Raw genomic sequence first — 12,948 nt, 5'->3', positions numbered from 1 at the left:
CTAAATTTTCTGTTTTAGAATAAAAGTTAAATCGATGTACTTACTGGTCTGACGTATTAGGTTTAATGTACTAAGCCCTGTTATAATCCCTACAAAGAATGAAATAGTTTACAAAACTTCGTAAAACAATTGAATCATATTTATTTGAAATATAGTATAAATTTAAATGATACTAGTATATGTACAAATTACATGTACTTACGCGAATATACGCTTCCATTTATACACTTTATTGGCTGAGCTGTAATATTGGTAATAGGAATAACGTTATTGTATAATATGTAATTTTTTGTAAGGGTTAAACTCTATAGAAAGAGTTTGAACTTTTCACAACAGAAACCACCAATTTTATTCATTAATATATTTTATCGTTTTGTTGTTGTTTTAAAACTTAAACTGATGCAATATCCATCCGACTACCAAAGTTAATTACCCAAGGAACTTTCTTTACTCTATGCTTGTATAAATATTTGTATTTAAATTTCAGTTTGATAGATTTACATACATCCACTATGAATGATTCCCTCTATATCTTACGGAAATATATTGTACAATTCATTAATAACTTTTTTCTTTCTTTTTTTTATTTTTGTTTACACATAAATCCACATACACACATATTTCATACATTACAAGATTCTACATATTGTTATATCTTATTAATATAAAGAAAATTGATTATCCGTATAGTATGAAAACATGTGTTTTTCTTGCCAAAAATAAAAATAAATAATAAATAATAGCAGTAAATGAATATAGACAAAGGGAGATAAAGAAGAAGATAAAAAAAAAATGGGGGGGGGTACATGTATCAAAGTATATGTTCACAAGTCAATATAATTTAAAAAAGAAAAAAGAATACTTTAAGCAATCAAAAATGTAATAAAACTTGTTACAAATTGTTTGCCAGTGGTTTTTATAATCTGAGTATCTACAGTTTTTCAATAACATATATTTTTCAAGCAGAATCCTGTTTTTTATTATTTGTTTTACTAATTCAAAACTTAGATATGGGTTTTTGTTATATTTGGTTGCAAAAGTATACCATTTAATAACCATAAATATTAAATCATACAGTTTATAGATGCTTGGTTTTAGAAATTTAGGAATTTTTTCAGCTATGTCGCCACCTTCATATCCTGTATTAATCACAAAAGAAAGTATTTCATTGTTTAAATTAAAGCAATATTTATAGTAAGAAGTCACCGAAAAGGCAAAATAATTTCTCATGGCGGTGTCGTAGTTACAGAAAAATTCAATATACAACAAAGACACAACTTATCTTTAGCATGTTAAAAAAATATTGAACAGTAAACTTGTGCCAAATTATATTAGACAGTAATAAGTTACAGCTGTTTTAATACTATACTATACTTATTCATAAAATGAACGGGGAATGCAATGATTTTCATAGTTATGTTAACTTACGGCTAGAGCAGGAATCGCAGATATCCGAAAAGGCGTTGATTTCAGAGCTGACACTTCTTATATAACCAAACGAGGTATTATACCAAGAGTTTCGATAGCACAAGCATAATTTATCCTTGATGCAATTTCCATAGAATTGAAATTCTTCACAGATAACAATAGCTACAAAAACAATTTTTGAAATTTTAATTAGCTAATATCAAAGGGTTTTTTTTTTTTTAGAAATAAGGGAAAATACATGTAGAAAGGCGTTATCTTACTTGGTCCAAAAAAAGCACTGATCACATCAAATTTTGTAACAGACAAAAGTATAAATAAGATTTGCAAATTGCTCCTCATTTTTGTCTTAAGTCGACAAACAGTGATTATCAAATGCTGTTAAACCCAGCTCAGATAATCTGTAAATCAATATCAACGCCATTCCGCAACCGATGAATGCATTATGCAAATGCCATAAGCATACAAGGTACATGTATGTATCGTCTGGGGGAAGAGTAAGGAACAACATGAAAATTCGTATGCGACATCCTACATGTATCTGTTTTCGCCAATCATTGTATAGTTTTAAAATTTGTTTTTAGATGCTTTTATTTTAAACTTCTCGGACAATTTTGACCAACTATAGTATAAAACATATGAAAAAGAAGAAACCATCAATATCAAAAGTCATGGCCCACAAATCAAAGAGGTCAAACACCTGGATATAAAAACGATGAATGCACTTAACTGCGAGAAAATAAACTTTTAAAACAAAGCATTTTCCTTTCAATTGCAGTAATGGTCAGCTGTAAAACTGCAACTTTACGTAATTACGTTAAATAAAAGTATGCTTCTACCAAGTACGAATCTGTTTTAAATAGCGGGGGTTATCACGATTTCTTGAATCTTCTTGAAATGAAGACGCACGCTTTTAACACTGACTTCATACATAGTCAGCGCATGTTTGTCTATTGTTCTCCGTTTAACTGTAGTTGTATATTTGCATTATCTAAGGTATGTCAAAGGGAGATTACGTGCGTCAAAACGTGCGCTCATGGTTTAAATGGGAAAAAAAATGATTCTTCTTACTTTCGCTTTCTCTATTGTGGCCAGGGGTTGATACATATTGAATATTATAATTCACCACATGATAAACTTACGAATATCGATCACGTGACGTGTAAGTTAGCACTCTATGTACTAACTAGGACAATGTTTTCGAACACGCTTATTGTCAACCACTGATTTAATGTCTTCTCTATACGTACTTATTGTTAAAATCGTAGGATGTAGTATAATTGTGCCGTATAGAATAGAAAGTGCTATGGTGAAAGAGTGATCACATATTTTTTTTATAATACACGGCATTGTTATCCACGCTAGTCTAATTTTAGTCCCATTTTGATAATGCCACCTCCTCTTCTCATGCATATTGATATCAATCTTATGTTCAATCAAGGGCAGATAAGCGAAACTTCTCTTTTATTTTTTGGTAAGTTGTAAGGAAGAAAACAGAATAAGTTTACTGCATCACAGTCTAAAATATTTCATGTTGAAAATTGACAAAACTCTTTAAAAAGTAAACAAAAGTGATATTCGGTTAAGAAATAGAACCAAGAAAGGACCCCAAACCTGACGCTAAGTGAAGTCATCCTTTTCTTAGTGTACACTTTCTCCGATTCCGACCTTTTTTTTTTTTTTTTTTTTAAAAAGCTCAGTTCTAAGCAAACTATCAATTTTTTTTGTCTGGATGATGAAGAACGATAAAAAAGGGATGATGATATAAACATGTTTTTCCTACAAATGTATGTGAGCCAATGCTCACTAGTAATACACCCGCTCTGATGTGAATATGTAAAGTAAACAGTCGACATTTAAACTGACATCCGATTAGTACAAAAATATATTCCACCATATGCCATGCCTAAACAAATAGTGTATTAAAATTTCAAGCACATGCAATAAAGATCTACTGAAAAATCTTTGACGAAAATTTGTTTGAAATTTTAGGCTAAAAATAAACAAAGTCGTCATTTAAGAGAAAGTTGACATTCGAAATTTATCCCACCATATGGCATTGCTAAACAAACAGTGTGTTTAAATTTCAAGCAACACTTGTCTACATACTGAAATGAAATTTAGTATACATAGTTCGATTTTGGGTATGTTTGAGCAATCTTTGACAAGAGTTATGTAGCTTGGACTTCCAAAAATGCCAATTAATATTTGCAGTCCCATGTCTGTTTCACAAACATCCCTTATTAAACATTGTATATATACACACTACATAACCCTTTTTGGCCTCGCCCTTGAGTCAGAACCCCTACTACGAGGGACAAAATTTAAAATCTAGTAAAAAAGAATTTAAGAATTCTTTTTATTATATACATTTAAACTATATGACTGTTGTTGCTCCGCCCTAATATAAGTACTTCTAGCTTGGGAGACATAATTGGTAGAAAGCTTCCCGTTCTTATTTTATTTTTCTTCGGACAGCATGTGCTTCGTCTTACCGCAAAAAAAATAATCAATTGAATATTCAATAAATGTTAGAAACGAGCATCACGTCCCACAACATTGATTTCGTGAAAGTCAGCTGCTGGGTGTGAAATGCGATGCAGACCCCATTCGATGTACCATTTATCTAGAGGAGATATTATGATTAATTGATGGTGTATTGCCAACGCCACATTAAAACCGACAACAAATAAGCCATACATAATTCACACTATTTGCATCACTTATGTAAACAACATAAAAGATTCGATATATATCTCCCCCTGTGGAGGATACCCAACAAAAATGTGCACTTGTTCATGCAATTTATTCCTTATCATCCATGAAGTGTGGCAGTGTAAAAATACGTATGAAATAATGGAAGGTTTTTAATTTGTCATCAAAATTTACAGAAAGAAATTTAATTTCGTAACAAACATAAATATTCATGTTCAAAGCATTCATTCACAGTTAGGCGCTATTATTTTTTAAAAATCAAACTGCACTATTGAAATGGTATGTTTTTAAAATTGATTAATGTAGTCATTTTTCATAATGTTTCTAGCAAAATTTTTTTCGGTTACTTTTTCCTTCAAAGATTTTATATTAATTTTAGGTAATTTTACCCCTTATTTACTTACAGAGCAGATACATTCGCGTACATTCAAGGATTGTACATGCATGTGCGAAAAACATTAGGATTGGCAAAGTTGGTGAAGATAACTTAAAGCAAAATGAATAATAAGATTGGGTGCGTTGGATTGCAATGTTCTCTCTCTCTCTCTCTTTCTCTCTCTTTCTCGTTTTCAAACCCAATGTTCCTTTATGGTTCTTTTTTTTTTAATGAAATACATGTGAAACAAATGTTGACTGTGTTTTCAAGCAACATTGATTACATGTATATTAGTCCTTTGAAACACATACAAAATATTTCGTCCCCCGAAAGCTAATTAAATCAATTTTGCCCTCTACCCGAATTAATATTTGTATAATATATATTTGACCAGCTTAAAGGCCAAATATTTGTCATTCTTGCATAGTAACTCTTTTGATCTGATTCCATTTTTAAGAATTAGTAGAAGTCGGTTACTGATTTTTTACCACCATCATCTCATTCATATTTCATTTAATCAATTATATGAACAAATGGAATATTAAATTGTCTTCAATCTGTAACTCGATGTAAAATTCAATGATGAACTTTACTGTATCTCCCTTGATATTTAATAAATGTGAAACTTTTCTCAGAAGCGGAAGATAAACATTGGATATCTCTGCCCCCTCCCCCCGGTGTCTCTCCTGGGGGTTTTGTGATGTGAAATGTGTTAATGATAAAGAAGATGAGTGGATAAGGCGTGTAAAATGCCCATGCACGGTCGGACAAGATACTGAAAAATTAAAATATCAAATCAATCTGATATTTTTTTAAAATATCATTTAAAATATTTTATATTTAACATATCATTGATTTTTAACCTTTAAATCTGTTCAATACGGGGAATATGTTGACTCACAGAGGCGTATACGTATCAAAACCTGCAAATAGTGTCATTTTTAGAACTTCAAGGCATTTTCTTAGATAGAGTTGGTCTGTGCTCCATATTTTTCTCATAGCCTTAATGAGGTCTAATGGAAAACAAACCGATTTCAATCAACAAAAACGTGACCCACTATACATTAAAAATATCATTTTGTGTCCCAACAATTGAACGTTTTGAAAAAATAATACAAGTCCGTAAATTCGAAGCCAAAGTGACACATAGTATTTAAACAGCCTATTTTGTTGGGTGTGTTCTCCGAACGCCTACTCCTCAATTAAAAATAATAATTGGTCAAGGCAATTATGGGGCTCCGTCTAAAGGGACACAGGTAGACTTTACCTGTATATGCTTTGGTTCACAGGTAGACGACATTGTCTTATTTATAATTTACAAAAAATAAAAAGATGTAATAAATAGTGCTAATGGCTGCATGTACCTGACATTATGTTAAAAATACCATTTTTTTAAATAGCCTAAATGTTTCAGTGAAATAAATTAAATAATCATTAGATATTATTTAAAAAAAATTAAATATCTTTCTTCATTTTTAAATTTACATCTTAACAAAATAAAACATTATATCTAAAGTTATAAATTAAAATCAGAGATTTTAAATGATGATTATCTAAATTATGAGATAAAATCATGATAAATAATCACTTTCTTCAACAAATTTGTCCAAGCTGTGAGCAAATGAACGACATAAGCTTAAATATTTTTTAATTACAAAGTCATAGAACCAAGTAATTGAACATCATTATGGTAAAAAAAATTTGCATCGAAGACGTGTGGTTCCAAGCCCTGGAAGACCGTGATGAAGCCGACCTGACGGAAGTGACAGAGACCTTTAAAGACTATGTGACAGAACAGTGGGTGAATGGTGACAGACTTATTTGGAATCACTTCGAATCACTTCGGAACCAATGGACCACGGACCAATAACAACCTAGATGCATGGCACGGGAAGATGAAGAGGATGGCCCTACACGCGCATCCAAACATCTACATTGTCATAAAGATCTTCAATGACATCCAGAACGACAAAGAAATTCTACAGGTCCAAAAACAAGCAGGAGGAACCATTCGTCAACCGAACTTCAATCGGAGACTGCAGACCCTGAAGGAGCGATCAACGACCTTATGACCTACGCAGATTCAGCATCGGAACTTCTTCATTTAGGACATTGACATATTGACAGTGAAAGTGAAAGGACATTAAGACAGACTCTGTGCCCATATTAGTATCGTCGTAAATATTGTATATATACATGTACTGGTATGAATTATATTTTTAAGACTTTATATGTCATTTTGAATTGTTATTTATGTTTTAGACAACCATGTATTTATGAGTTTGTTATAAAACAGTGCTATGTGTCAAAATAAAAAAAAATTGTATTTAAAATGTTATGCAATTTTAAAACATTATTTTATTGTTTAAATTATATGTAGTGCTAATAAATCAAATAAATATATTAAAATTGATTCAATGTTTTCTTTTTATTTATGCAACAATTTTATTTATACAGACATTCAAAATTTAACAAAAATGACAAACTGTTATATTATTTTTCATTCAAGGAAACACGGGTAAAGTCTACCTGTGCCCCTTTAGAAGGCCCCATAATTGCCCAGTATAATTGAATAATGATAATTAGGCAGAAGGCGTTCGGAGAATCAGCCCTTTGTTGTGTCTGAAATGGCTCAGTGGTTAGAACACCCGGCATAAGCTAACTATCTAGGGTTTTTATGTTATGGGTTTCATACCACAAAAATTTAAGGTAATATTTTTTTTCTAATCTTTTGTTAAATATATTAAAGACTGAATATAGTTAGAAATTGTGTTTTTGTAAAGCTTTTGTTTACATTTTCAATATTGAAGTGAAAATTCCAGTTTAAGACCTCAAATGAATGTGTTAATTATTAGGAACTGTTTCTGTGTGCTTTACATGAATAAGAAGATAAACAAATCAGCTTGAAAAAGATTTATTACTGGTATATTGAACCTATGTTAACAAAAACAGGGCACGAGCCTTGTTTACAATACGAAGAACTGTAAGCCCTGTATCTTGCTTAAAACTAAATGACCGGCACCCAAATTTCATTTCATCATTAGAAATGCATTCCTAAAGCATTGTAAATAATAAAAACAGAAAAATAAAATTTGACGAAAATCGTCACCATGCCCCTTTAAAGTCAACTGTGATTTATGAATCAATTAACCCCCTATTTAGTTCAGTTTATTTGGAAACGAGGTTCCGTTGCCTCACACATCATAACACACAAAACAAATAAAGTTTTATATGTTTGTTAAGTAAAATTCAACAATAGAAAATTAAAAGAGAAAGGTAAAACCCTGTAGTTATGAGAGTGGTGGACTTTAATCAAAACAGCAAATAAATAACGACAAACTAATTACTTCGCGAAGAGTTACTATAGAAAAATTAAGTTCGTGATCTAATGAAAGAAAAAGGACTTAGAACTACTAACCTAGAAAGATAAGAGGCGTAAACAGTTCGATAGAACTTTGCCACCAACTCACCAGATTTCCGAGTTTGTTCGGTTATTTATAGGAACTTTAACCAATCAAAATAAAGATACTAATAGGATTTAACCATTCAGAGTTAAATGATTTTATCGAAGGGCCAGTAAGCTTGTTTCAAGTTTCATATGTGTCTTGCCCTGACTTCAGTGTCTTCATGCTCTTTGGCCTTTCGGATATAAGTAAACTCAACCATATCAGTGACGTCAGTCTTCTAAAAAATCACAAGATAAGGTGCTGTAATAGAGAAATAAAATGATCCGATGAACGGGTATTTTTCTTGATTTGTGCGGATTGATATAAGCTTCATCTGCATGCAGACAGCAGCAAGCCCCATTGGTCTACACGTAATTTCTTGCGTATTGATGCATTTTTTCTATTTCTTATCCTGATATATTTTTGTTTCGTATTTACATAACGAGCAGTTTGACATGCCCAACAAAAGAAAATCGGCTAACGACAAGGTCAAGACGCAACCCAGGCACCACGATGGAAAAGCTGCTGCTAACCCTCAAGCTCAGTCAGCACCCATACCCATTGACCCTGTGGCACCAGCACAGACTACAACATCGTTTCTCTCCAACGAGCAGTTGCAATGGTTTGCTCAAGCGGTGGCGGTTATTATAGGCAAAAATCAGACCCAATCAATGCCCATCGAGCCGCTACAGCCAAGCATGGCGGCCCATGATCAGTGTGGAGTGTCTGAAATCATTTCTGACAATTGTTTTGCCCAACACAGAGTTAGAAAAGTGACTTAGGCCACGGGTGCCCGATAGATTAAAAATTAAAATCGCAAATGGGGAGTATGTCAGTTTAGGCCATTTAGTTGCGAACTTAGATGAGGGTTACAGTCAGTCCAAGCATATCTTTTACAACATACACCATAGCATAGCATAGCATTGAAATCTCATAGCATAGCATTGGAATCTCATACCATAGCATTGGAATCTCATACCATAGCATACAATCTCATAGAATCGCATTCGTCATATCATACCATAGCATACCATAGCATAGCATACAACATTATTTCAACTCGGTTTTAAATGTTTTTATTTGAAAAAAATAAATGTTTACATGATAGATTTGTTGTAAACTTTGGCTTCTTATTATTTCACTTCAAAATGTGTGGAACTCTTTTGTGTATGGAGGCGTTTTTGTTCAAATCTCATAGCATACCATAGCATAGCATAGCATACCTTATCATTAAGCCCTTCATTTCAATTTCTCATACCATAGCATACAAATCTCATAGCATACCATACAAATCTCAGAGCATGTCATTAAAATCGCATACCATAGCATAGCATTAAATTGTAAAAGATATGCATGAAATGACTGTACCCCAATGAAGACATAAAATTATTTTCCATGCAAGAGGGTAACGTAACCTCATCTTAGCCCAAGTCAAAAGCTAAGACCATTCCTCATTTACGGCTCAATATGTGCATCAGCACAACCCGAAGCACCAATACCATTGCTCAAATACATACACACAATTAGGCTGGGGGCAAGTAGAGTTAAGGCATTAGAATGGCGTGATTACGATACACAATTTAGGTTGATAAAGGAGGCTAACCCCTCCATGTCATTTTCCATTGTTGATCAAGAGATATTGCTCTTGTACATGTGCAGCAGTTTTACAGATACCCAGATATTATCACAGCAGACCTCTCTCTCTTGAAGTGCTATGATTTCAATTATAAGGGACATGTAGCAAATACCAGTACCAATACAAACATGAATGTACTTTGTGGCAAAATCTAGTTTGAATTTCAGGTGTGGTGTTGTTGGCAGACAGCATGGCGACCTCAGCTCCTGAGGAGGCCCTCAGCTCCAAGTGCAGCCACTCATATCCCTTATTCCCAGTCATTTAGACCTCAGTAACATTGCTGCTATCCCAGTCAAAGTTTTAAAATTGCTAAAATTTTTAATTGATTATCCACTCAGTTTAGTGGCCTTAGAATTATTACCGGGCTTTACGTGTGGCTTTTAGCTATGCTATGAGGGTCCACATGTAGCCACTGATTGTAAAAACCTAAAATCCATGTCTGGGTTAGAATATGAAGCCGTTCGATTAGTATCACGGTAAATTACATTGGGCAGAGTACCAGGCCCTTTTGACAACCTTTTTTTGAATGATCTAAGGATGTCCCAAGTAGGCATGGTACTGAAAAGGGAGGCTCTTAATGATTCAACATCTATCCTACCCCCTGGAGCCAGTGTAAATTATTTCATTGACAAAAAGTATTGTATGGTGAGGTATTCTTCTTTTGATTGAGCATTAAGCATGTTCTCTAAGCTAGGTCCTGAAGCGCTGGTAGAAAGTTTAGACATAAAAAACGCATTTAGATTACTGGCAGTCCACAAATCTAATTTCCAGTTACTGGAGTATAGAATTCAGAGTAAATTATTTGTGGCTAAGTGCTGATCTTTTGGATGTTCTATAAGCTGCTAAACATTTGAGAATTTTTTAACCTTTTAGAGGGGGCTCTCAAGCAGCAAGCCAAAAGCATTGATGCTGTTCACTATTTCGATGATTATTTTGTTAGCAGGTAGAAAGAGCACTAAGGAAAGTGCTAACCATATGTCAATTTTCAGTTTTATCTGTTTAGAGTTGGGGATTACATTGGCACATGAAAAAATCCTGGGGCCAACAGCCAATTTAGTCTTCTTTGCTTTAAAGCAAAATTTACGTTAATATTTGTTGATTCCATTTCACAAACATAAGTTCGTGATCTAATGAAAGAAAAAAAATTCTGCTATCCTACACATTCATCCTAGAGATTAGATGCGTTAACAGTTCGATAGAACTTTGCCAACAACTCACCAGATTTCCGAAAGTGTTTATCTATAGAAACTTAAACCAATCAAAAAATAAAGATAAGTAATGGGAATCTCTGTCGTCCTCCGGAGTCCTGGGTGCTGGAGCTGGATGAGACGATTCGAATCCTTCGCTACGGATCAGCGCATCCAATGCTCTGGTAATAAAATCCGAATTGCCGACACATTCTCTTCTTTCCCTGTAAATGTCTTTTTATGTTGAATTGTGTAAGATTTTCGTAATTTTCTCGGATCTCTGTTCTTTTATATAGATAAGAAGCCAAAAGTAGAAATTTATCTTTAAATCCTTTGCGCAAGTTCCTCGATTAAAGGTTTGTGTGTGTGTGTATGTGTTTGTGTATAAATCGACATACATTGACATGCTCTGGAATTCTGTATTTCCCGTAGAAAGTATCCATACCACTATTTTCAAAGCGTGGACCTTCAATTTTCCCTTCTTTTTTGCTTGGCTTTATTATAGACCATAATTCTGTGTCCCTCGTCTGTAATGAATAGACCATATCCCTCATTCTTAATTTATTGTTTCTGGATCCCATCATGGGTATACTTTTTTATCTGTATTTTCTTTCTAGTTTGTTGATAATTTGCCTGGGTTACAGGTTCTGTTACTTTTTTAAAGGTCTCAGTTTTCTCACAATCGGGATCACAAATGGCAAATGGCAATGAAATATGTATTTAAAGAAGTTGAAAATGATTGCTCCTGTCCTTCAATTCTGGATTATGGTCCACAGGAGGATGTTAAACTGAATAAAGTTGAGAGTGACATTTTGCCCTTTCCAATATTCATACATAAAATTGGAAACATTCTGATATAACTTCATTTTATAATCAACACTGAAACAATAAGGTGTCGGATACTTTTCCATTTCCCAAAAATAGCCGTCTCGTCATTTTGTTTTCAAACATAAAAAATGTTTTTTATTCAACGTTGATATATTACGACGTCATAAACAAATAATATGTGCCTTATTCAGTACAAATTCTCTGAATATTTTTTTTTATTGAAAATAAAACTTTTAATTAAATTTAACGCGCTCTATTTTACGATTCTATTGAAATTTAATGCTCTTTAATAAAAATGCCTTTTTAATTCAAAATTTATAATACAAACATATTAATGTGCTAATTGCTTCTGCATAAACCATAAATTTTCAAGGATTATGTTAAACAGTGCAAAATTAGTGGATTATTCTTTCATCAAAATGCTACTTCATGTATATATACTTTGTATTCTGATGTACGACATTTCCAAAGGCAAAATGAATCACTTGGTGTGAATATTTTTAACCTACAAAATCTTCAAGTGTGTGCAGTGACCTTGAACCACGTTTCTATGTCTAAAGTTACAGCAGAATTATCTGAAACATCCTTGTCGGTATAATAAATTCTCTCTTCTTGGTCCAATCTGGCTCATTCTTCATCCATAGATTGTCTTTGGTCAAAGGGTGTGCAGTGACCTTGAATAATTGAATGAGCGTTTGAAGGTCAAGGGTCAATGTCATATCAGAATACGTTAAGAAATTTCAAAGCATATTAACTCTCCCTGTCTTGCTCATACTTCACCGTGTCAACATGCAGCATAACATTTTGCTGTTTATTGACAATGAGATTAGCTGATGATTTTCTCAGCTGTTTTAAGTGAAATAAAACCAGAGAGCTGGCGATTTTCGATAATTTTATATATTTCATTAATAAGCAAATGCTGCAGAATCTGGTGGTTATGTCTCCGTTTTATGCATTTCTAAAGTATTGTAAATAATAAAAAACAGAAAAATAGAATTTGACCGAAATAGAAATGGTCAGGATTTGAAATGGTCAAAATTTATGTTTCCCTTTTAAATGTTTACAGTGCTTCAGTAAGGCATTTGTAATAGTCAACTAAAATTTGAGTGTCATTTGTCGTGTCTTAAGCGACAAACAAAGCTCATAATTCCATTGATCTGTCAGGTAAACAAAGCTTTTGTTAAAGTTTTTAATGTTGAAGTAAACAGTTTTCAACACAATGAAGTATTTATTTATGCTTAAAAAGAATTAGAAAACAGACAAATTAGCTTTAAAAACACATTTAATAGTTTGTTGAACCAATTTAAAAAAAACAACGCACGAGGCTTGTTAAAC

General features: G+C 32.9%; 1 protein-coding gene across 1 annotated transcript; it reads right to left on the bottom strand.

The window, feature by feature from the left end:
• On the bottom strand, window positions 1-1,776 carry LOC128187470 (uncharacterized). Its single transcript, XM_052857903.1, has 4 exons — window positions 1,689-1,776; window positions 1,429-1,590; window positions 203-241; window positions 1-89 (listed from the first exon to the last, which is right to left on the bottom strand). Exons 1-4 carry the CDS (start codon window positions 1,765-1,767, stop codon window positions 1-3), a joined length of 369 nt encoding a protein of 122 aa, XP_052713863.1. The 5' UTR covers window positions 1,768-1,776.
• Window positions 1,777-12,948: the final 11,172 nt, after the last annotated feature.

The sequence above is a fragment of the Crassostrea angulata genome, chromosome 6 (assembly GCF_025612915.1).
Source record: "Crassostrea angulata isolate pt1a10 chromosome 6, ASM2561291v2, whole genome shotgun sequence".
NCBI lineage: Eukaryota > Metazoa > Mollusca > Bivalvia > Ostreida > Ostreidae > Magallana > Magallana angulata.
Note: the sequence above shows the minus strand (reverse complement) of the source record. Positions and strands in the feature narration are given on the sequence as shown.